General features: G+C 47.0%; 1 protein-coding gene across 6 annotated transcripts in view; it reads left to right on the forward strand.

Moving 5' to 3' along the window:
* The window catches only part of GPRIN3 (GPRIN family member 3), a 44815-nt gene extending 22919 nt beyond the window's left edge, over window positions 1–21896 (forward strand). Inside the window, exons 2-4 of one of the 6 annotated variants that reach the window (XR_014954887.1) lie at window positions 603–13496; window positions 20721–20786; window positions 21284–21896. Coding sequence is in view for 2 of the 6 variants with exons in the window: in XM_085578141.1 (XP_085434267.1) it covers window positions 695–3073 (2379 nt within the window). In the remaining 4 variants the exon portion in view is untranslated. Of the gene's footprint in view, window positions 1–602 lie in introns of all 6 variants that reach the window. The other 5 variants (XR_014954888.1, XR_014954885.1, XR_014954886.1 and 2 more) reach the window with 5 other exon arrangements.
* Window positions 21897–25423: the final 3527 nt, after the last annotated feature.

Genomic DNA, 25423 nt, shown 5'->3' on the forward strand with positions numbered 1-25423 from the left:
TATCTGCATCACCCAGCAGGCTGTGATCCCTCCATATTCCTTTCACCAGTGAGGTTTTGGCTCATCCACATCAGTTGGAATTCACCAGTTGCCCCCTGTGCTCATGTCCTTGTTGGTAGTGGAGCTAGAAAGGCTATCCTTGAGAAGAAGGGGGAACTGGTGCTCACTGAAGATATGGAATCCACTAAAATTTAGGGATCTGTTTGGAAGGAACATAGGCATTTCCTGCCACAGCTGGCTTGCTAGAGAATATTATCACAGGGATTTTATTTTGTGACTCGAACTTCCATGCAAAGTCTGTACCTCTTCATTAATTTCATTTTTCTTTTTCTTTTCCTTTCTCTTGGCATGTCAATGTTTTCATTAATGTATCAACAGCACAGAAGCTGTTGTTGCTTTGTCCCTAGTATTGTTTTCTCCATCCCAGTCTGAAAATTGGGAAATCCCTGAAATCTGTGTCTTTTTTTGTGACTCAGGCATAATTGGGTGCTTCACTTCCCCCCTGTCTGCAAGTATTTCTCTTCACACTGTAAAATCAATTAGTTCTGGGTACTTTTTCTTAAATCTGACTGCTGCTAACACTGTGTTTGTTTCATTAACAGATTAGCTTCACAGGAAACCTGTCGTCGACAGCCTGCCCAGCGAGAAAACTCCAAAGAGAAGCTGAGGACAAACAACATCTTGAAGACAGTCCATGGGGACTGTACCAGATCCTCTGAGATCTGCCAAGCCTTCCCTGGTCTCAGCTTCTGCAGAGGAGGAACACCTGGGAGATCTGCAGCCTGCTAAGCACCAGCCCCAGGACCCCAGTGGCGAGAGGGCCAGCAATGGCCTCCCGTGCACACCGTCCAGCTCCGCTGGGGTTGGCTTGTTCCACCTGAGCTGCGCAGGTGCTGCCAGCACACAGAGGTGCGAGCAGTGCCACACAGATGATGACAGCCAGCAGGAAGCCTTTTCTCCCAGGCTGGCCAGCACAGCTGCAGAGGGGCATCCTGCAGATGTAAAGCCTGCTGGTTGTTCCCAGCCAGTGGGCAACCCGGCACCGGTGGTGCCAGCCCTTGCTGCCGCAGGAGCCCTCTCGGTAGGGCAAGGGCCAGAGATGATGCCAGCCCCCCAGAGCTCCCGGCAGTTTGTGCAAGGCAGCCAGGCCAAAATGAGCTCCCTGACACAAATAGATGACTCTGGCTTGAAACCTCACGGAACTGATGATCAGCCAGTGCTTGAAGTGTTAAATTATTCTTCCCCGGGTGATCCTGTTGGGGTTAATCCATTCTGTCATACTTCTCGGGCAAACCTTCTGCAAAGAGGGGAAAAAGACAGGGAGGCAGAGAAACATGGTTCTGCTGTGTATCAGTCAGCCTTGGCAGCAGGGCAAACCGAAGCTGACCCGGGGAGAGACTTGCAGACCAGTCTGGAGGCTAAAAGTGGGACTGCAGACGCGCCACAGTTGCATCCCCCAGATGAAACAAAAGTGGTGCAGAGCAGCGAGGCACCAGCCCAGTCCAGCCACGGGAGTCCACATCCTGTACGCAGCCTGGAGCCCACGCCTGGGAGTCCAAACCCCACCCAGCTCTCCAAATTCAGAGAAACAGGTACAATGACAGCTCAGCCAGAGAGCAGTCCTTTTACTCAGGAAGCTGTAAGCAGGACATGGCGGGATGCTGAGGTTCAGGCTGTGGCTACTGTGGAGAGCAAATCAGCTTCCACCAGTCCCAGCATCTTTGTTACCTTCTTAAAAGGGAATCCTTCTCCAGAGGAGAAGGAAGAACTGCACATAATTTACCAAGGAGGTATGGGGCTGAGCCAGGCTGCTCCTACTGACAGTTTATCATCACAAGAAAAGTCTCTATGTTCCTCTGGTATCACAGCAAAGTCGACTGTTGTGGCTGTGACTGCTTCGGCCCAAACCCAGCCTGTCAAACTGCCAGGGTTCCCACCTGATGTGGCATCTCCAGTATCAGCAGATAACGCAAAACCTGTTGTCCCCTGTTCCACTGCAGCTGTTGCCTCTCAAGGAACATCTGTGGGTAATGCTGAAATGACCAGTGCAGCCTGTGATGTCAAGAATGCTGCTCAGCTGCCAAAGGATGCTCCAGTCCCACCAAAGCCCATCCCAGCTGAGCAGCTTGGAGTTGACTCCAGTAATCAAATTCCATCACAGTCTGGGACTGGCACAGGTGGGCCAAGCACTACTTCCACTGACGCTGTCCCAGGAACCCAGAACAATGTGCAAGATCTCATCCCTCATGCAGGAAGCAGCTGGTCACCTTTACTCTCTGGTAAGGACAGTGAAGCCAAGCAGGAGATCCTGGGCAGCTCTGAGCAAAAGCCTGTGCAAAGCAAGGGTGCAAGTCAAGGGCAGGCCAGTCCTAATCAATCTGTGGTGAAACCAAAGGAAGAAAACTTGGTGGTGCTTGATCCTAAAGGAGGGCTGAATGTTAGCAGCCAGCCTGCTGCAGTCTGTGCAAAGGCATGCCCACAGGATGCAGGTGGGAAGGAGAGCGGGGACCACGGAGACAGCGGCCAGTCTCAGATGGCTGGTGGCCAGAACCTGCAGGCAGGACTGACACCTGAGCTGAGTGTGAGTTCTGCAAGCATTGCCCCATCCATGCCAGCATCAGCAGCTCCCCAGCAACAGCACCTCCAGGCCAGGCAGTCCAGACACGATCTCCACACTGAAGTGGTTCCTGCTTCCTCTCAGGCTGTGCCAAACCTGGGGGAGAACAAAAAGCATTCCACCCCAGCCATGGAGGCAATAGTACAGGTGAAGCAGTCCAAACACGTCAGGGATGTTGTTTGGGATGAGCAAGGAATGACGTGGGAGGTTTATGGTGCTTCCCTCGATCCAGAATCCTTGGGAATTGCCATCCAGAACCACTTACAGAGACAAATACGGGAACACGAGAAACTGATCCGGGCCCAGAACAGTCAGACCCGGAAATCCATTTCCTCAGATACATCCTCAAATAAAAAATTGAAAGGGAGGCAGCACAACATGTTCCAGTCCATGCTGCAGAATTTTAGGCGTCCTAATTGCTGCGTCCGACCTGCTCCTTCTTCTGTGTTAGACTGACATGGTATGCAGGGGTGCCTTTCTTGACACCTGTGGGGATGGAGAGAATCCCTCACCTCAAGTCCTAGTGTTTGGTTGTGTGATTGGAGTTGTGATGCAACAGTGGAAAATTATTTCCCTTTATTTTCTGACTAGCCACATGCTCCATCCTGCCATTATTATTGTCACAGCTGGTGTATTTCCATGTTATGCCCCAACCTTGACTGCTGTCAGATGAAATATGAGGCACTTAGCAAAAGCACAAATTTCAATTGCCACCTTGCTGCTGGGAGAGCAGCACCTTCTGATAAAGCAGGAAGCAGAGGGGTTGTCAGAATTATGGGAATTTATTTATGTGCATTGAGGTCTTACTCAAATGGGTGGACTGGGGGAAGCGGACGGAGGTGGAATTAAGGCTCAACAGCTGTAAAGACCTAACACACGACAACTTTTCTGGTTTGTAAGTTTCCTGTGCTGAGGCAAGTCCATGAGCAGGCTATGGACATTGATCACTGAGCAGCCTCACTTCTGTTGATACTGTGGGGTGCTGTTCTCAGGTGAGCCCCAGGGAGCCTGGTCTTCCCCTCCTATTGAAATGCAGAACCAGGCAAAGAATGAGGATCAAGACTGAAGGATTCTCTCTTTGGGAGGAGCTAGGTCAGTGGGATATTGATGGCCAGAAAAGGGGATGTGAGAGAGACACTTTTTGTCCCCTGCAGTGGCATACTCCTAAGGTATAAGCTGTCGAGGCACAGGAGAGCGCATTGGTAGATGGACTTGCACCCAGCAGGATGGTGCCCACCCCTTCTCTGGTACTCCTGCCAAGGCTTTAAAAAGCAGAGAGCTGTTCTGCCTCCTCAGGTGGGGTGGGCAGCCCCTGCTCCCAGCCTCCCATGGCACTGAGCACCTCTGTTCTAAATCACTTTTTAAAGTGATGTGGATCTTTCTTTTCTCTCCAGAGATGCACAGTAATGTTTTCCCATAGCAGCAGGCTTTTCTGTGCATTGGGGTCCATGAGCCTCTGTGTCTAACGTGTTACACTGATTTTTTTTTTCCCTTTTAAATCCTTATCCAAGTCTCCTGGGTTTTTATTCAGTATTTTGGTGCTTCTCTTGCTGCTTTACATAACCTGAATACAATTTATTTAGTATATGTGTTATTTTGTTTTACCTAACACTCTGCATTATGAACCATTATACTGTTAACTTGAAAAATTTGCTGCAGTACTGAAATCTTGAGACAATCTTTGCTTTATTTCTGAATTTAGTTATAGAAACTGCTAAAAAAAGGTAGCTTAGTGACTGTTTCTCCAGAAGTATGATACACAATAATGTCTCAAATATTTGTTGGTCTCATTTCTCAATAATATTTTTCAACTTGGGAAATGTGTTTCCCAGTAGCTTTGTATTTTGTCCACTAGAGTTCATTACGGGAGGCTGGGGAACTCCTGCAGTTTGTAGAAAATTTAGTTATCAATCCTGCCAAGCACTGATGATTTGGATGTTGTAATCCTGCAGAGTACTAGAGTTAAATAGGAGATACTTGTAGTCCATTAAAGATTTTTCATGAATCATGATGATAATTTATTTCTGTTTCTAGTACCACACACCTGACTTACTGTGTAGATCTTACTCTTACAATTTATTCCAAATCTTACAGGTTTACACCTGTAAATGAGTATTATTATTATCTTTTTTCTTCTTTTGTTTTCTGTGAAGTGGTCCCCAGTTATTCAGGAGGCCAGACTTCTTGAGTGTATCAACTGCCCAACCTTCATAGTAGCTGTTTGGAGGCAATTTTTCCCCAGAAGAAAAGTAAAATACTGTAAGATAAAACATTTTAACCCAGTGCAATGAAAAGTGTTGTCCCTAAGCATAGTACTGAATTGACTTGTAGTTTTCCTCAGATATATACCAGAGGGCTTTGTGTCATGTCCTTGTTCAATTTCTGTATGTTATTTCAAGTCCTCTCCTACTTGTGGTGCTGAGTTTTTAATTTTGAAACACCACATTAGAGAGCGTCTTCCCACCTCTGCCTACCAGGAGGAAAGTCTCCAATATTTTTTCTGGTAGTACTACTGTTTCCACCCACTTCCTAGCAGTGTCTGAGATGTGAGTTTCATGTGAAATTCTGTGTGAGATTAATATTGACAGTATCATTAGGTCAGGTTAGTTGGCAAGTTCAGTTTCTCTTCCCACATTGTGTCCGTGTCAGCCCTGACGAGGGTTGCCTGCAGTTCTTGCTGTGTTCTGTCCAGGTCCAAGGCTCTGTGCTGCTTCTTTTGCCTCCCTTCTGCCCCTTCCGTTGCTAGCTGCTGCCCAGCCTGTCTTCCTGTGAAGCCGTGTCCCTTGGCTCGGCTCGTGTCCCCCCCACTGCGTTCCCCTTGCTGTGAGCCAGCTTATTCTGAACTGTCCCTTTACAAATATGCTCAGTCTGAATATACAAATGGATTGTCCTACTTTTTTCTTCCAGAGGAGAATAAATAGCTGTCACTTATTCACTGATTTCCATGAATTTTATCCTTTAGTGTCAGCTCTGCAAAGTATTTCTGGGATATGGGTATGAGTTGCTTTATTGAGACCAAACTAGGCTTGACAATGAATGAGCAGGATACTGGAGCAGCTCTGGACTTACTTCTTCTTTGCAAGGAATGAGAGATCTCCCCTGGTTCCTTGAAGCTTTTTTCAGCTGTGAGTCTTCAGTAGCTGGTCCACCTTCCTTTCCTCACACCAAATGACCTTTCTTCTAGGAAAATTTCAACCAGTGCATTCGTATTACAAAGTGCCGATAGACAAGTTCCTGAGTGGGTGCATGGATGCACCTGAGCAACTGCATATGCCTAACTGAAACAACATGTAGTGCTCAACCTGACTTCTGGGCAAATATGAGTGCAAAGATGCAAATTGTCCATGGCGCTGTCTGGTGGCTGCAGAAGTCCTGCAGACGTGTGTTGGAAGCCAAGCAATAAAGTGCCAAAAGCCAACACATAAAAATGAGTCGATAATCACCAGCACATCTCATGGAAAATATTTTAGGTTTTGACTGTGCCTTGCTAGGGCAGAGTGTTGCCAACCTGCTGGTTTGACACTGGTGGTTAGTGCTTTCGCCTGCATACAATGTCTAGGTGACAATGTAGATCCTCACTGACAACACATCTTTCACCAGCAGCAGAACAGCTACATTGGGGGTAGCAATTAGCAAATATTATGCATTTGAGTGTGCTTATAGCAGTCAAGAAAGGCTGTTCTTGGTGTCACATCAGTCTCAAAATGAGCATGCGCTTGGAGTTGCAATATGGCAGAGAGTAGGCGGAGATGATCCATGTGCCACCACCCCATTCTTTTTCTCTGCCCAATGACTCAAAATCATGTTGCATTAGTTAGATGGGCAATAACCAAGGAAATACATTTGGGCTAATTGAGGTTTCAGAACAGAAAATACTTTGTCATTCCCAAGAACAAATCTATATCAAAAAAAACCACAAACCTGTGTTGCAGCCTAGCCAGTGGAAATAACTCTAATTTTTTTTTTTTCAGTTGCATCTTCCAGGAAGGGCGATGTAGCAAGATGCATTAATAAAAGCAGTGAATAAGAATGGAAGATACACTTCTGCTTTCACTTAGGGGGATTTCCACTAGATGCCCCCTAGATCCAAAGATGAGAATAAGCACATTTCAGTGTTGCCAATACAATACCTGAGTTGAAGGAACATCTCATTGCAGGCAGTTTGCAATATGGTCCTGGATTTCATGTGAGGCTGTGATACCAATCTGTGTGCACTTGGTTGGGATCTGCCAGCTTTGTGTATTTTGGGCTCAGGTGCTGAAGTTCTGCTTCATTTCTGCTGGCTTGGTTTGGAAAAGAGTGGAGAAAGAGCTGAAGGGACAAGAAGGGCAATATCTGTCTTCTCCATTTCAGAAGAAAACATTCTTTTGAACACAGAAGAAGAAACTTCTGAGAAACATGGGGAGGGGAGGACTAAAACAAAAGTAAAATAAAGTTGGTGTAGGTGTTTCACAATGAATTCCCATTCTTATGTCTGTGTTTCCCTCTTGTTTTCTGACCTCATGTATTTTTTTATTTGTTGGCATCTTGTGTCTTTTAGGAAAATTAATATTTTCAAAGGCTATATATTTTGCTATTATTTACAGATATATCCAAATAAGATTCAGCAAAATCTCTAAGCAGTCAACCTGTTTGTTACTGCCACTAAAGCATAAGAGCTTGTAAAATGCACTGTTTGAAGAAGTATATTGAAGGGATTCAAAAAATTGAATATATGCTCTAAAGCCAGCACTAACTTTTCTCTTGAGTTTCATTACTATGTTGAAGTGTTAAAGTTAGAGGTGGAAATCCAACTGACAATCAGTATTGATGAGGAATTCAAATTGGCTGCCACTGGTTTTCAGTTTGGAAGCTTCATGGAATGTACCATACCAGTGTTTCATTAGTTAGCTCAGTATATGCAAAGTTTGTATGAAAGTATAAATTTTATTAACTTATTAGCTCCATTATCTTGTTGTGTGTCTATCCTTCTGCACATTTTAAAAATCAACACAAAAAGCTACCACAACAAAGCAACTTTTGCACACAGCTTGTGGGAATGGCTGCTCTGAATGACAGACAACTGATAGGCAGACTCTGTGGGCTTAGAAGGTTAAGGGCTGTGGTCTGAGGAAAACTCTTCCCTTCTTTTCCCTACCTCCCCATTTCAATAACCAGTCTTTGCTGGTTTATTTTTTGGTGTCCCTGTGATGCCTGTATGAGTGGTCAGTATTTTCAGTTGTCCCAAAGACATGAAGATAGATCCTTACCCAAATATTGCACACTACAAAATATCTCTGGTGCCATTGGACGCGGTGGTGTGACCTGAAGGTCAGGTCCTGTAACTTGGACTGGCTTCACTATTCTTTTAGGGGCCTAAATTATCCCCCTTGAGACACTGTAGATGTTTAAAAGGAAGACTGAAGTACTACAGCTGAATTGAGCCAAACTGATTTTCTTTTTTTTTTTAAACTCTGAGATGTATTGGTTTTTCTGCTTTATGTTTTTCTGAGTAGCTCTTCCTTCCTAAAGTTTATAGTGGTGATTTTGCATCAAATCCCAGCAAAGAAGATTTTGCAAAGTGAAACCTACTTTTCATCATTCAGGCTTCTTTAAAGAAAAGCAATGTTATTACTGAGCCAAATCACAAAAGAAATATTTTTCCTCTAGGTATACTTCTGATGTAGGTAAGCTTATATGTGTGTCCCTGTTTAAAAGGCAAGTACATGTGTGCAGGTCTCATGCGTCACTCACACACTAATATGATTTTTTCCCTTTGTCCTTCTGATGCGATGCTGGAGGCTTAGCATTTCCACAACCTTGGGACAAGTTTAAATCCTTCCCCTTCTCTGGTCTCTAAAAAGCAGACTTTGGGTGACAGGAAGCATCTGATCTCCTTAGGAACATAATCACATCAATTAATCCCCATTTGAAATATAAGACCTTAAGTTTTTGTTAGCTTTCTGCTAAGGCTGACACTCCTTGGAGTAGAAATAAATGACAAACCTGCCTGCAAAATCTCCAGCAGTTGTCTACTGCAGAATATGAGCCTCTCAGATACTTCTCAGCAGGTCTGCTTTAAAGGTGGCCCTTCTGCTGGAGGGTCCTCATGACACTTCCCTTAGCTCAGTTCACAATCAATAGTTTCAAGTACATCGGAAGCAAGTTTAGACACTGCCCTGAGGAATTTCTGTAAAATAGAATAGAAGAGTTTGTGTGTTTGTGGCACATAAAATCACTGAGTCTGAGTTGTGAAGTAATGGTCTCAGAGACACTGAACAGTATTGGAAATTTCTGCCCAGAATTAAAGGTAGGGAGTGTATCTGAACTTTTAATTTCAAAAAACCATGGCCATGAGTCAGTCAGCATCAGAAGAAAACCAACTTGGAGGCTTCTAACAACTAATATTATTGTGGCTTTATTAATTTGATAGTTAACTGATTGAATGTGATGTACTGTACAAAATAAAAGCTAGTCTTAGGCTACCAGCATTCATGGCATTCTTATGAGACATACCAACAAAAGTTTGCATGTGAAAAGTCTTAAAGTGATACTAAAGCAATGTTACCCACCTGTTTGAGTCCCTTAGGAATTTAATGTTTTGCTGTTTCACATCTGGTTTCCATGCTGAGTACAATAAAATGAGCACTGTCTTAATTATTCTGGGTCTCTGTTTGTAGGCTGAGATGGGAAAAGAAAGGACTTCTAAGGTTGAACATTCTGCCAGAATTTATGGATGTGTATAGGTCAGAGCAGCTACAAAGGGCTTTCTGGATTGAGGTCTGAGATACAGCACCTTGCGAAGCTCACCGTGGTGGTGGAAGCTTCCATGTGTTGTCCCTGCTGGAGAAAAGACCTGTCTGCTTCCTTCTGTGTAAGTGCACCTGCCTTTGCACAGCTGCTGAGGAGCACAGGCTCTGCTGCATCAGCTGCTGCTCTGCCCTTTGGCACCAAGTCACTGAGCTTTTCAACAGCTCCCTGCCACACAGCCACACGTTACTCACCCAGCACAGCCACCCCTGAGCTGAGGTGCAAAAGGCAGCACTTTAACCCTGTGGTAGATGGCCACCACCACCCACCAGTGTGCCTGCACACCACACATAAAGGCGAGAGCATTAGCATCACAGTAACCATTTTCCAACACAAAAAAGGGAAGTTTTGTCTCATGGTACAAAATAGCATAAGCATAGCATAACACTTATGGAAGTGTTTTGACCCAGTGCTGTTACAGATATGGTATATCCATGTACGTATCTTCTAGAAGCCAGGAGGACCCTACCTTGGCACGCACTTTCCTATGATGAGAGGACAGGAGCAGAACAGACTGAGATAATGTAGTAGCATTGTACCTCTGCTACCAGTGATGTTCTGTCTGCTTGCTCTAAGCTGGAGTCTATTCCCCAAAATAGTTGTTTATTTGTGCCTTGTAGTTGTCAAGGTGCTTCAACTAATTGCCCAGTCCTCCAGGTAATTGCAGAAGATATTTTATTAATGAGCTTTGCTGGATTCTATGGTTCAGGTTCCTGCATGCCAGTGTCTGACAAACATTAGTCACCAACCTGCCAGAGTGGGGTGCTTCCCTGTGGCAGCTTGGTTCATTCAGCTCTGTGCTGCATTTGTCAAGGTCTCTTAGTAGGCAGGAAAGCTGAGGTCTCCCTTTTGTACTTCATCCTTGTAGCCTTGCTGCAGTAAGGAAAAAGCTTAAAGATTCCTCACCCTGAGGGGACTTACCCAGCAGAAAAAGAACTAGTGCAGAAAATAAGCTACCATCCTATCAAACCGATGATGACCAGTGCACATTTTCTGGCTGATACAGACTTTGTCATGTAACATGGCAATTTCAGGGAGATGGTGCCTTCAAAAACAAAGACTAAATCTGGCTTCTCGTTCAAACATCAGCTGATTTACTGAGGATGTGAGCTTTCCAAACAGCCGCACATGACATCCTGGGGTATCTGCTTCACCTAATCTGCTGGAGAAACAATGCCCGTAGGGATTCAAATGCCATCAAAATCACTCTGTGACAGGTGTTTCCACTCACAATAGGTATTACTGTGAGGGAAAAGATTTCCTCAGCAAATTTCAATTACTGGCTCCTGCGACAGCCATAAAACTACTAGTTTGGCTAGCCACATAGGCACTTAAATCTGCAAATCAGTATTTAAAGAAATACAACCTTATTGGTGAGAAGTGTAGGGTGCTCTTATCTCCTGTTAAGGTAATGGACACCTGTGGATCCTTGAAATGTTCACAAAGCAAGCCAGTGTTGATGAGACACCTGTATCCACTGTGGTTATAGGTAACTCATTTTAGGCAGCTCTCAGTAGCAATGACAATCTGAAGACAACTCACAGAATTTTGCCAGAGCAAATTAAGAAATTATGATTGAATGAAAAATTAGCAGAACTAGGGAAGTTATCACTCCCCTCAGCTCAGTGTTGGTGAATGAGTGCACCTTTAGCACTGTGTTCAGTTCTGGGCCCCTCACTTTAAAATGTCCATTGAGGTGCTGGAGCATGTCCAGAGAAAGGCAAGAAAGCCCATGAAAGGTGTAGAGAATTCACCTTATGAACAGCAGCTGAGGGAGCTCACATTGTTTTGTCAGGAGAAAAGGAGGTTCAGGAGGCACTTTGTCCTCTACAGCTCCCTTCATGAAAGGAGGCTGCAGTGAGGTGGGCACTGGTCTCTTCTGATGTGCCTTCAGTGTGAGGATCAGAGGAAATGGCTTTACACTGAGGCACAGGAGATTCAGATTAGATATCAGAAAAATACTTTCCACTGTTAGGTGGTCAGGCAGTGGAATAGGTTGACCAGGGAGGTGGTGGAGTCACCATATGTGGAGGTGCTCAACAAGAGTCTGGATGTGGTTCTGGGTGATGGTTTAGGAGCTACCACAGTAGTGTTGGGTGGATGGCTGGACTTCATGATCTTAAAGGTGTCTTCCAACCTTGATGATTCTCAGACTCTGTAGTATGCCCCATTGTTACTCATATTTTAGCAATGTTTGTAGGAGTGCTTGTGTCACAAAATGCATTGCTTTCTAAAGCATCCTTTGCACTTACAGTAGACAAATTAAGTGGGATCAGCTGCCTGGGAGAGCAGGTGCCAGCCTACAAAAGAATTTCACTTTGCTGTGCCATCTTAGTGATGAATCAACTTTCTTTTTTAAAAAAAGTTTTCTAATAGCCTGCTGTGGACTGCAGCACAAGGAAGGGATTTGGGTCATTCATACTGAGGTTTTGCCTTAATTCCATGATTCTTTTTATTTATTTTCCTAACTAGAAACCTGCTCATGGCAGTGTTTTTTCTCTCAATTGATTTACATAACATCAGAAAGACATAAGTGAGCTGAGCAGTTAAGGACATTTTTCTCATGAGTTGGTGAAAAACACCCTAGCAGCTGGAGCACAACCACTGGGCGCCCACCTTTTCCCTCAGCACCTGGTGGAGAATGGCTGGTGGGCAGGAATCTCTGCTGGTTTCTACAAAGCCCTCACATACGGGCTGAGCCAGGAACTGCTGGACTGTGAGAAGGAGGAGAGACCAGGTCTGCCTGGGAATCGGCAGAGGTGAGACCGTCCATGAAGCTGCTCCCTCTGGAGTTTGGGAGCTTCTCATGTTTCTTCCTTTCTTGTGTCCCTTGTTTTTTCAAGAACAGCTACTGAGTTGCCACTTAATGAGAGAAATTGCTTAGGTTTAGTAAGCCTTAAGCTAGCAAAAAGCCTCTAGGGAGATACTGTCTCCATGCATTGGGTTACTCACCCTACTTGAATTCCTGGGCTCCCCTTAGGTTTTGGAGACTTTGAGTGCCTGCTCTATAGGCAGAGGCTGGTGGACATGCTTTCCTTTTTTTTCTGGCTGCAAGAGAGGAAAAACGGGGAATAAATAGGGCTGGCACTTGCTCAGGTCATATCCAAGTATCTCCCTGCAGCTGGTGTGACTTCTACAGCTATTTAAAGGAGAAATGCTGGATGAGAATGCAAAGATCAGTAGAACAGTTTAAGTAAGCTCCCTGTAATGAATCCTGCAAACTACATAAGGCAAATGAAAATATGCTCTAATTTTGATTCATTACATGAAATATCCTTTATTACAGGTTTGTCTCTTTGCCTTCACTGACATGGTTCTGAAAGCTTACATATTTCCCTGCTGGGAAAATCTTCCTGGCATTCACCCTAATGTTCCTGCTGTATAGCTTATGCACTGACAGACTATACCTCCTTCCTGCACTCATCTTATTTTAGAGAAGAATAATGCACTCACTGTAGCTGAAGCCCTCTGAAAGCACTATCCTCTGCATTGTCATCTTGGGCTTTATTATCTTGGGAACTGACAATGCTCTCTCCCCTCCCAGACTCACCCATCTTTCCAGTTTGGCTCAGCTGATGAGGAAGGAGAGCTGAAGAATGAAGTGGTTGTTTTTTCACTCTCATTTGCTCCTCGCTTTTTGGACATTGCTGTGAGTCATACTGGCAGCTGCCTTGCATTTCCTAGCGTACATTGCTGTGCTTTGGGGACATATCCTGACATCACTAAATTAAGTGCAACTACATGTTTTTTCTTCCTGGGCTGGATGTGAATATGTAGCCTCTGTCACTCATCTCTCTGACCTTGCAAAGCCAAAACCAGATTCTCTGGCCTGTTCCCTTCTGGCAGCACGGGTGGAGCAGAAAGCAGTCCTATTTTTTTTTTTTCCCATTGGATATTTCTCTGAGATGGCACACTTTCCAAAAGCACAAAGCTGCAGTGACCATCTCATAATGTCCATTCCCTTGCTTTCAGGAAGAAAATCTGTGCCATTTCATTTGTGTCTTTTCTTTCCAGCCTAGCTCACATACAGGCTGGAATAACTACTGCAAGCTAATTGATGGCACTGTAGAGAGAGCCTCCAAAATTGAAGGTAGGTCCTAAATTGTCTTAATTTCTTCTGAACTAGGAGCTGGAGCTTTTGTAGAACCTACCCCTGATAAAAGGAGAGCTATGTGGTATAGATATAGCTTTTTTTAATAGCTACACATATGGAGGTTGTGTCCAGCTTCAGCACATCTGGTTCTTTCTGTCTCCAGTGTAGGCTCAAATAGAAAATGGAAAAATACCTTCATTGAATCCTCTCTCTACTGGGACACACTTGTCTCTTCCACTTGTCCAAGCACATATAGTGGCACAATGTACACTCTGCTCTTTCCTGGCAGTCTGCTCTGATCACACACTTTTCTATGCTTGTGAGACATTCAGTAACAGCCCCAGAAGAGCCTTCATACTTCTTTAACTTGTTTGGCAAGTTTTGCTTGAATAAATTATTTGAGTCTTTCAGTGCTGTGACCTATTTCCTTGAAAGGTCATCTACCCAACCAACCCCAAAAACTCCTACATTTCCTGATGCTAGGAGAAAAAAGAGGTTTTGTTTCAGTGCCCTTGCCTGAGAATGTAGCATGTACAACAAACAAATGTAATTAGAAAGAAAACCTTAGTGCAGGGCTTTGCTTGGATAGCAAAGAGAAAGGTCTGTGGAGAAAGGAATGGGCTGGTTTAAATGCTCCTTTCCCTGGGATGCTCAACTCATTTCCAGGCAGATGAGCTATCTTTTGCAAAGGCATTTCAGCACTGTCAGAACAGTTCTGTTTGGCTTTCAAAAATCAAGTGATTGACATGTTTTCCAACATGCTGCAATGTGCTCGAGAATAAGCTATAGCTCATTAAAAGAAAAACATCAATTTAGATGAAAAGCCTCTGAGCAGCTTTCCTGTAAGATTAGTTCCTAACCAGTGACCTTGGCAGGTTGGACTTTGTAAGAACAGTGAGAAAGGAGGCTCTCATCTTTGTGAACACCAGGAGTATTGGTGATGTGCATTAAGCTCAGGAGGTAGAGGCTCTGACAGGTGGGGAGAGAGCAGGGGTACAAGTGCTCTTCATTACTTGAGTTTGGTGAGCAGCAGGAGATAGGAGCCACAGGCCTAAAGGCATTTGATAAAGATGCAGTGAGCTGTAGCAGACACTTAGGTATAACAGTGGGCTAAAGATCCCCCTCAGGAGAGATGGGAGACCTTCTAGACAAGACTGTCTATGCTGCAGGTAAGGTGCAACATGGAGTTCTTGCTTATGTGATGCTTTTATTTGAGGTTGGTTCAAAGGGTTGTGAAACTTTGTCAAGAGGAGAGGCTGGAGGGTCTGGGTTGAGAGGAGGGACTCAGATGTGGGGATATTGTGCTACATGGAGTGTGTGGTGTTATTAGTGCATAGCAATTAAAAGCTGCAGCTTTGGAGAGAGGCTTTGATTCCCAGCTCAGGAATGAGGTGGTTTGAGATGCTTGGCTGGATGTGTGGTTCTTGCTTTGCAAGCCAAGAGTAAGAACAAGTAGAGTTAGGTCCAAAGAAAAGAAAGACAAAGAGCTAAGGCTGCAGCAGTTTTGTCTGTGCCCCCACCAGCCAGGGCAGCCCAGGGCACCAAAGTGGCTCAAGTGTGTTGTCTTACCAGAGAGGCACGCAAAATTCTGTAAGGCCAGACTTTCCCCCGGGAGTTTTATTGTTGCCTTCTCTTTTTCTTACCATGAGATGCAGCTGTAAAAAGAAGCAAGAAATCCCTGATAGATTGTTTGTCAGCACTTTTTTTTGGCATTAAAGCTCTAACAGGAGAACAAAAAGGCGCTCTGGTATTTTGTATGTTCTTGACAAGTTAATATGGAATTGACATGTATTCTAAATGAGATATCTTTTAAATAGAGCAGAGTTACTGAGTCCTCTGTCTTGTAGCTCTCATCCTAGCCCTGCCTGCCTTGTTTAACAGGCTCTGAGCGCTGCCTGCAGGTATACAGAGTACACATCGATTTTAATGTCACACTAACACACTGCACACAAACACCATGACAGTTCCTGGCAGCAGCAGGACCAGCCACAGTATCACATGGATATTTAACTCTTTCTCACACTGTGCCTTTGACATGCAGGGCCTGCAGTGGATCTGCCCTTGTAAGAGTCTGGGTGGGGGGAAATGTGAGGTTTAGCTCTCCAAGCTGCAAAGATTGCCTGAAATGGTGCTCTCAGCATAATCAATGTGGCTGTATGCCTTCAACCTGCAGGTAGCTCCAAATCTTTTCTTGCAGTGCAAATTAGTATCTGACTGGAGAATCAATTTTAAAGCTCTAAAAGACTTTTGGCAATAATTGTGCACAGAATTGGGTCCTCCCCTGCTGTTAGCTATGGTGCAGCATAGAAAAGCTGGGAAGAGTGAAGGTCATTTTTTCTTCATTGTTTGTACAAAAGGGTAAGCCTGTAAGCTTTGCTTCTAAGTGAAGCAAATCAAACCCTTTTCCCCTCCTAACTTTTAATGAGCTGTCAAAGCTTGACAGAAATCTAGAGGAAACAGCTGATCTTGGCAGGACTCTTACATTGCACTACAATTTATAGTAAAGAGGGCAACTGTGTTGGCCCAAGGTTTAGTTCTCACATGTCTCATTCCAGTGAGCAGTGCTCTCTCTGCCTGCTGAACCAGCAATGGAGGGGTCAGTTTTAGAATTGTGTCACTGTGTATGAATTCCCCTTAAAGAAGCCAACCTGTCAGTTGTGGAGGCAATTTTAACTCTCGCTTGCTTAGATGCCACTTTTATTGTAGGCTTATTCCAAAGCCATTGGACATTAGAGAATCTTGGGAACTACTGTGTAAGTTCATGATTTATGACCCCAGTATAGGTCTTCCAAGCCTTACCCTTAATGTGTGAGAGAGAGAGAGGCTTCTTAATCTTCTGATTACCTGCCATGTTTAGAAAGTCTTTGCTTTCATGTCCCTTGTAAAAGAGGGTGCAGGCATTTATTTGTTCCTCTATTTTAAGAGAACATTACTCTCTTAGATGTGATGATAGCAGGGGAGCCAGAAAATGCTGCAGTCACGCTGTAGGACATTTTATAGCTTCTGTATTGAGCCCAAACACTAAAACCCTATTCCCTTCAATGTGGGAAGTGCTCAGGTTTGGGTTTTTTAAAACCACCAACTGTTCATCATCTCATGGCCTGGACAAGGTACAATGTAAGAGACAATGATGGCTGTCAGATATCAAATAGTGTCAGTGGCAGAGTCCAGGAATATTCATCAACTAACTCACTTGAGAGTATTTCACACAAGACCAGAAAGTTCCAGCTCAGTCAACTGGGTGCAGAAATTAGTTTACATGTTTTCTGGCATATATTAGGCAAACAATCTGTTCAAGTGACTAGGACAGTATTTCTGGTGATTAAACCTACAGAAGACTTCCTTTCCACTGCGGTTTTCCATGTCTCAAAGGACACAGTCTTACAGAAAATAATTCCTTTCAGAAGCTGAGCTTGCTCACCTCCCACAGGGTTCAACAGGGAGCAAAGGCCTCCAGGCTAATCTCCAGTAAGTGGAGGCTAACAGTCTAGGCATCCCTTTGCTAACTAGACAAAATGAATGAATAAACTCTGGTTTATGTAGCTTCCTCTGAAGAGTCATACTAGGACTGACTGAGCATACCTGTTAAATATATGTGGGAAAATCACCTCTTTCTTCCTGTTCTAATCAATGGGATCTCTACAAATGCATCTGCAGCTTCTCATGTTGGCATTTTAGTTGATTAAAAATTTGTGTCTGAATCAAACCCTAAGGGGCAGATTTTCAGTTGGAATTAATGAACATAGTGCTATTTTCTTGAACAACACCATCAGTCCTTTATAGCTGCTGATGAATTAACTTTGAATCTGAATAACTCCATACACCTAAGGTCTGAATCTTGACAGCTGTCCTGTATATAGAGTGAGCTTCATCCATTTTGGAAGAGGTTAGACATACAACACTGTTACATCTTGAGGCTGAATTTAACTGAGCCTTTGACAGAAATTCTGTGTTCAGAGTTAACAGAGCTGAATTTATTGGCTATTTTTTCACCCCAAGTTGTTTTTTATACTGTTCTGTTTTGCTACAGTCTTCCTGCAACTGCAGATTTGGAGAGGTGAAGGGAAACCACCCCAGGCTGTACAGTGCCTGGTGTAAAGGGGCTCTTTGCTCCTGAATGACCTTCTTGCTGTTACCTGAACATAGAGTAATTCCTGAGAAACTGATGGAGCTGTTAATGCCACCCTCTACTTAAGTGCTCTTGATTTAGTTAGTCATTTGCTTGTCATAGTGTTTATATTCAGGAGTGACTTGTTTGCTGTAGCTGTCTCCACATCTGGGTATGACTTTCACAACCCCAGCTGGCAGAGCCAGAGCTCCCTTGAGCTCTCTCTGGTTCCTGGAAATTCTTGGGGGTTTCCTTGCTCAGCACATGCAGAGCCCAAAAACACTGCTGCCATGGGGTCCTGTTGCTTCCCCACTGCTTTGAGAAAGGCTGCACTCTTACCCACAGCCCTGATGGCAGTTTTGTGCCTGGTTAACACATGCACTCCTCTGTGTGAACCCAGTCCAGCAACGTGGTCTCTGCCAGGAAGACACGGGAAACTCCTCATAGCTACTATGTATCGGGCTGCTAATAACACTGATCAGAAGGCTTGGAGTGTTGCTAATCACCATCAAATGACCTTTTCAACCCATTGCCATGAATGTATATTGGGTTAATTTTTCAACTGGCAGTGGCTCTGGGTGAGCACATTAGATCTTCAGCAGTGCTTTGAGGGCAGCTCATTCCCTTCACCATGTGTGTCATCAGAGGGTTAATTGTAGTGAAAGTCTATAGTAATGGGCATTTGACATTCCTGATTTCATGGGTGTGTTCAAGCAAGGATGGTTTGGGAGGAAGAGAGCATCTGCAAATTCAAGTCTCTCTCTGAAGATTTGTCTGAGAAATAATTATTAATAGCATAATAGCTAGTAACAGCGTGAGGCACCTGGGCTGATAAGAAACAGACCAGTTGTGGAGGCAGAGCTGGCATTGCCTGTATAGTCACTTGAAACAGGTGGAGGAATGGGGCAAAATTCAGTTTACATCAGTGGATCTTTTGTCTCTGTGAATGCAACAAAGAGGGATGCTAGGGTGGGATGTGCATGCTACGACAACGAGCTGGGCAGGAGCAGGCAGAGAACACGGCCATCAGACAGCAGCTTGCCCAGGAAAGAGCAGTGTTTCTGGAGTGTACAGCAAATCCGTGTTTCTGGGCAAGGGCTGGAGAAGTGCACTGCGCTGCTAAGCTTTCTCCCTGCGAGACACACTGCCAAAGCTTTTCGCTGTGATGCAGTCCACTAGAGACGCAGACTACGGCTCTCCGGAGCTGTCCGGAGAGGAGTGCCGGTCCCTGGAGTCTTTCGGCTGAAGCTACGGTGTAGTGTGCGCAAAGTAGCCGCTTCTTCACCTCCGGGAGCCGGAGAGAGGGTGGCTTGTACGAGGGCGAAGAACGAAGCCGCAGGGAGCCAGGCTTGTGTACACAGCCTTCGGGCTGTTAGAGGACGGTGGCGGCCGCTCGCCTGCCCCTTCAATTTACTGCTGGCATGCTTTATGGCAGGTGTTCCAGGAAACTTTCCTGGGTTTTGACTTTGTCCTGATGCAGCCCCTCCTGGGAAATTCTTACTCGTCCCCTGAGGCTGCAAGATGCAGAGAACTCGATGGCAGCTCCAGAAAAGAAGGGCTGTGCTGAGTTTGTCGGGAAGCAGGAACTTAGACCGCTGCCTTTGCTTGGGAATGAGCTGCGCAGGATCTTTGCAATTGCCTTCATTGCACACAGAAGCCCGGTGCTCTCTGCTGCTTCGTTTTAAGCCTTCTGTGAATTGCACATGACTGAAGCTGAACTAGGCTACTCAGCTTTGCCGCTTTTCAGCATCTGTGCTCCACCTATGGAAAACATTGCTTTTAAGGAGAAGCTGGAATAATTGAAGGATCCCAGTCCCTCCAAGCATGTTCCCACTCACTCCCAGTTGCCCCCAGTTTGGTCCCAGTTCTCCCCTGCACGGTCCTGATTGTTCCTGATGTGGTTCCAGTCCCCCCACTACGGTTACAGACACTGCCCATAGATCCCAATTGCCCCCAGCATATTCTTAATCATTTCCAGGCACTACCAGTGGCCCCAGGAAAATGTTGGTTATCCCAGTATGATCCCCCAGTCATGGCCAGAATATCCCAGTTGCCTCCAGCATGCACCTAGTTATTCCCAGGTCCTGCAACTGGCTTGCAGCACGATCCCAGTTTCTCTCAGTTGCTGCAAGGAGTGCAAAGTATGAGCCCAGTTGTTGCCCTGATTTTTAAAAGTGTTAAGTTTTCTTTTAGAGTTCTTTGGAAAGCTTTAAAGTTCTCATGAAACTTCTTGAGCCTTCTGAGAATGTTTTCATCTTTGAGAGTCAGAGCTCCCACAGCATTTCAGGTGGAAATAGAATTATTTACATCTTTCTCTGTGGGTGGAGAGAAATGGTCTTTGGACCAGTGTGGTTGGAGAGGTAGTAATTCCATCCTCCAATCCACGGTCACCTTTTGAATTCTCGAAATACCTTAACAGATGTTGGAAGAAAACAGGCTCCTTTTCACTTTGGAACTTTCCAAGCGTCTGTGTACTCATTTATTGTCCAATATCGACATCTGTTGGCGCCGCATGTGAACGACACCAGTGGGTGACGTCTTGATTAACCCTCTCTCTCCCGGGCCTGACTGCAGCCTTTGTGGGCATGTCTACTTCTGTGGGGCCTGCTGGCAGCTGCCAACAGAGGTAGCCTAGAGGAGCAGAGCCCAGTGTCCCCCAGGACCCAGAAATGGGGATCCCATAGAGGGCAGAGCACTGCCAGTAGCGGGACCTTCAAAAGCCTGGAGAGGGGAGGGGGGGGCTCCTTGGAGTCCCTGCGCCCCAAAACAGAGAAGAAGGGGAGAAGGGAAGCCAGGAGCCCAAAAATCCCTGGAATCCCTAAACAGGGAGACCCAAGAAGGGGGAGCTTTTGGCATTCCTGGGACTTCCAGCAGCCTGGGGAGAGCAGGGGACCCTGAGTATAAGTGTGACCCCCCCAGCAGCTGGGACACGGGGAAGCCCGAACACTAAAAGAGAGGGATCAGGGACGGAGAACTCCGGAGAGCCGTTTCAAGGGCTGAATCTTGGCATTCGGGAGGTTTAATGGACCCAGATGGCTGGTGACTTCCAGAGATGGCCTTAGGCAGAGGACTTTCCAAGTCAACGTGCTCATCCCTTCTTTTCCCCAAAACAGGGTTTCCCATTCCCAAGCCCTTGGAGGCTGCAAGGAAGAGGAAAATGGCCCAGGACACCCAGTCAGGTGAGGAGGAAGTCACCATCCCTTTCCCCCTCTCTCCTGCTCCATCTCCCAGCCCGGCATGGGCCCTGGCTGCAGGACAACCCCCCTGACGCACTGTCGTACTGGTGGCTCTCCTTCCCTCTGGCACAGAGGTAAATCCCATCCACTCCTTGGCTTTCATCCAGCAGACAGTCAGGAGCTGAGGATGGAGACCAGAGAGGACAAATCCACATGGCAGAACCTCTTGCAAAGGGTGTATTGAGTGGCTCCACGGCACAGGAAGCCAATGGGGACCCTGCACGAGGAGAGGCTGCAAAGGCAGATTGTGGGGATCTGGGGAGGAAAGACACACTAGGTCTTTGGTTTAGAGCAAATTTAGGAGAAAACCCATAGGATGAGCACACCCCCCCCCACCCCCCTTCCCAACAGCAAACCCCCACAGCCCCTCCTCCCAACCTGCTTCGGGAAGAATTTCCTTGGATAGAAGTGGAAAACAAAAACCCTGTTTTTTTTAACAGACAGAAACAGTCCCCAGCACAAAAAATGAACAACATCAGAGTACAAAAACCCTTTCACCGCTCTGAAGAGATGACAAATTCAGAAGGTCTCTCATGGTCACCCAGTTCTCGGTCTCTGGATCTGAGGATGGCTGCTGCAGGTGTCTCTTGGTGTTTCCTGGGTCCCAGTCTGGAGCTGGTTGGAATGGTATTCAGGAAAAGGAAAGGACAAAAACCAAGGGCAAAAGCAAAAGCAGGAGAGAAGAGCAAAGAGTCAGCCAGCAAGCAAGCCCTATCCTCTCTCCTAGACACAGCCCGTGGGGGAGGTGAGCCGGCTGCTAAACGAGACAAAACAAACTTTCACTTTTCGGCCCCAGTCCAGAAGGCACACTTCCCAGTGTAGTAGATAGGGACAGGTGAACGGAAGATTTATTTCGGAAAGAAAGACTCCCATCCCCCTCTCACCCTGCAACATGTTATCCATTACCCCAAAGAATGTAACCACACCTAACCCAGTAGTCTTCCGCTCCTGACTAACCCTAGAGACCCTGCCAACCCCCCCTGATGTAGCAGAGTCCCGCAAGACTATTTAAACCCATGAGATAAGATAATAAACGCTTTCAACAGTCCACCACATTGGTGTCCTGCGTGTGTCATTAGCCCGAGTGGCCCAGGGGAGACTGGGCCGCCATGCTGTTCCTTGCAACCAGGTCACCTTGCCTTCCCCTGAAGGCAACATAACTGGTGCCGAAACCCGGGAAAGATTAGCTTGGGTAGCGGGTGTCGCCTGGACAAGAGCAGCGGCCAGACCGGTGAAACCGTGTTCTCGGCGAGGGAGACGTCCCCGGACCCGCGGTCATCATGGACGCCATCGCCAGGGTTGTAAGTGAGGTTCATAAGCAATGGGGAATTGAGTGTAAGCTCAAAGACTTTTATCTTGCTATAGCAAGGCTGCTTGAGCTTGGGGCAATTGAACGCCCTGTGGATGTTTTGCATCCGGAGATATGGGAAAAATGCACAGCCATGCTGGCCCAGGACACAAAATCCTCAGGCAGCGGCAAATGCCTTAAGGTGTGGAGCAAAGTAGAGAAAGCCCTGCACAAAGCAATAGAAGAGCAGGAGACATGAAGCGCAGCGCGTACGTGTTTATTGGTTACACCCAAGCTAGGGGTAGGAGCAGCAATGCAAACAGCCCCTGAGGGCAATCCGCCCGGGAGCGGGGATCCGGGGGGGCCCGGCACGTCGCCCTCCTCCCCAGGCCAGGGCCCGGGGCCCCCCGCAGAGCCTTCCCAAAGATCCGCAGCTTCCCCATCCGCCCCGCCACCGCCGGTCAGTGACCCGCTACCGGAGGTGCAGCAGCACGCAGAGCTCTTTCGGCGGAAGCTGGCAGGAGAAGCCAGAGGCGCGGGAGCCGCGGCTCGGGAGGAGATCCTGCCCACGCCGCCTCCATATCCCTTTGAAAATGGCGCTGGTAGCCAAGGGGAGGGGCAGGGCGTGGGCAGTCTCAGCGCGAAGAGCCCAGAGGCGCGGAGTTTTGCTAATGCGCGTGTGCGGGAGAAAGAGGAGGAGAGCGGCAGAGGGCTCAGAGCCGATCGGCAGCCGCGCCTGACGCCGCTACCATGTAAGGGAGAAACACCCCCCTGCAGAAGGTAGGGCGAGCCCGGGGGGCGGCAGCGGCGCCACCCCCGGGGGGAGGAGCGGGGTCGGAGCCGCACAAAACGGCACCGAGCCCTGGAAGTGCGCTGGCATTCGACTTCCGACTCTGAGTCCAGCAGCAGCTCCGGCAGCTCGGAAGAGCTGCCGGGAGCCGGCTGGGACTCTGAGACAAAGGGAACGGAGCCAACGCAATTTAAAACAAAACCAAGTAAAGCTTTAAGCCGCACCAAAAAGCAGCCACAATACGAACCAGCCCAGTTTACCGACTGGGGAGAAATAAAAATAGCCTGCTCTGAATGGTCCCCAGCCGGCATGGCAGCCCACCGCGGCGCCTCCACCCCAAACACACCCGAGAGGAGCCTGTTGGGGCTGCGGGAGGAAGGGGCACCTCGCCAAGGAATGCAGGTCCCAGCCCCAGGGAAACGGAGAGGGAGGGGGCGTGCGGGCCGCACTCAGCCTCCTCCCACCGTGAATGCAAGGCGGCCCATCTATGCCAACCCCCAGTGGGACGGGGCGCCCTTATACCCCATACCCCCACAGGAGACAGCCAGCTTCGTACCCTTGCCAGCGAATTTCGCGACACAGCCTGCGGTACCTTCGTACCCACTACCACCGCAAGCAGCGCCTGTGCCGCAGGGTCAGCAGGGGACGCCCCAGAACAGGACCCCTGGGTGGCCCTGGCCATGAAAATAGGGAAGGAGCCCCCGAAGGTGTGGGGGACGTGCCGCCTTTATGGCAGTCAAGACCCCCATGTCATAGGACTTCAGTTTTGGGCACACACAGGAGCAGACTGCTCGATTTTTCCCCAAGCACTGTGGCCCCGACACTGGCAATGCTAGAAGCTACCTTTCTAACCCTAAACGAAACCAAACCGAACCTGACTAACTCCTGTTGGCTTTGTTATGATGTTAAACCCCCTTTCTACGAAGGCATTGCTTTAGACACCCCCTTCAGTTACTCCACAGCCAGTGCCCCCCACCAGTGCAGGTGGGACACTCCCCGCAGAGGAATCACCCTGAGTCAAATCACAGGACGGGGCAAATGTTTTCGCAATGCAACCTTAGCAAAGCAGAAAGGCAACTTCTGCACTAAAGTTGTCAAGCCCAACAGAAAGACCAATAAGTGGGTGGTCCCATCCGCATCTGGGATGTGGGTTTGCCAGCAATCCGGAGTGAGTCCTTGTGTGTTCCTTGCCAAATTTAATGACTCTATTGACTTCTGTGTCCAAGTTCTGATTGTTCCTAAGGTCCTGTACCACTCAGATGAAGAAGTGTACCACCTTTTCGAAGAACCTGACAGACTCCACAAAAGAGAAATAATCACAGGTATAACTATCGCAATGCCGCTCGGCCTGGGAGCAGCTGGCACAGCCACTGGTGTCTCAGCCATCGCAACCCAACAGCACGGACTCTCTCAGCTGCAAATAACCATCGATGAAGACCTGCAGAGGATCGAGAAATCCATCTCCTATCTAAAGAAATCAGTCTCTTTGCTTTCAGAAGTTGTTTTACAGAATAGGCAAGGACTGGACCTCTTGTTCATGCAACAAGGAAGACTGTGTGCAGCTTTGAAAGAGGAATGCTGCTTTTATGCAGATCATACGGGAGTCGTTAAAGACTCCATGACAGAACTCCGAAATAGACTGGCTCAGAGAAAGAGAGACAGGGAAACCCAGCAGAGCTGGTTCGAATCCTGGTTCAATCAGTCACCTTGGCTCACCACTTTAATTTCCGCCCTGGTAGGTCCACTGGCAATACTGCTTTTAACTGTTACCATAGGACCATGCCTGCTGAACAAGCTAGTCTCATTTGTTCAGGCCCGTCTAGAACGGGCGAACATTCTGTTTGTGGGCCAGCAACAAATGCTGTAAACCAAAAACTGCGAACACAGTCAGTTGCAAAAGCCTTCGAAACTCACCTTGCGAGAATTACTCAGGCTTACCAAACCCCTTTTTCCCTTACCAAGTTAAAAGTTTGTACCTCACTCCAGTGCCTATATCTACGACTACCTCATTTTATTTATGAAAAGGAGTGGGGAGATGTAGTAGATAGGGACAGGTGAACGGATCGGGATGTGACGGAAAGAAAGACCCCTTCCCCCTCTCACCCTGCAACATGTTATCCATTACCCCAAAGAATGTAACCACACCTAACCCAGTAGTCTTCCACTCCTGACTAACCCTAGAGACCCTGCCAACCCCCCCGACGTAGCAGAGTCCCCCAAGACTATTTAAACCCATGAGATAAGATAATAAATGCTTTCAACCGTCCACCACATTGGTGTCCTGCGTGTGTCATTAGCCCGAGTGGCCCAGGGGAGACTGGGCCGCCGTGCTGTTCCTTGCAACCAGGTCGCCTTGCCTTCCCCTGAAGGCAACACCCAGTCATAGCCATTTCCATTGACTGCTCCACTGATGCCATGGTGGCTGCTCCTGCTTTCTAGTCCACTCTTCATTCTCTCCATTCAAGGAATGAAGGTCCAAAACTTCAGATCTGAATTTGCTGT

This window comes from Lonchura striata, chromosome 4 (genome assembly GCF_050655825.1).
Source record: "Lonchura striata isolate lonStrDom1 chromosome 4, ASM5065582v1, whole genome shotgun sequence".
In the NCBI taxonomy this organism is placed as follows: domain Eukaryota; kingdom Metazoa; phylum Chordata; class Aves; order Passeriformes; family Estrildidae; genus Lonchura; species Lonchura striata.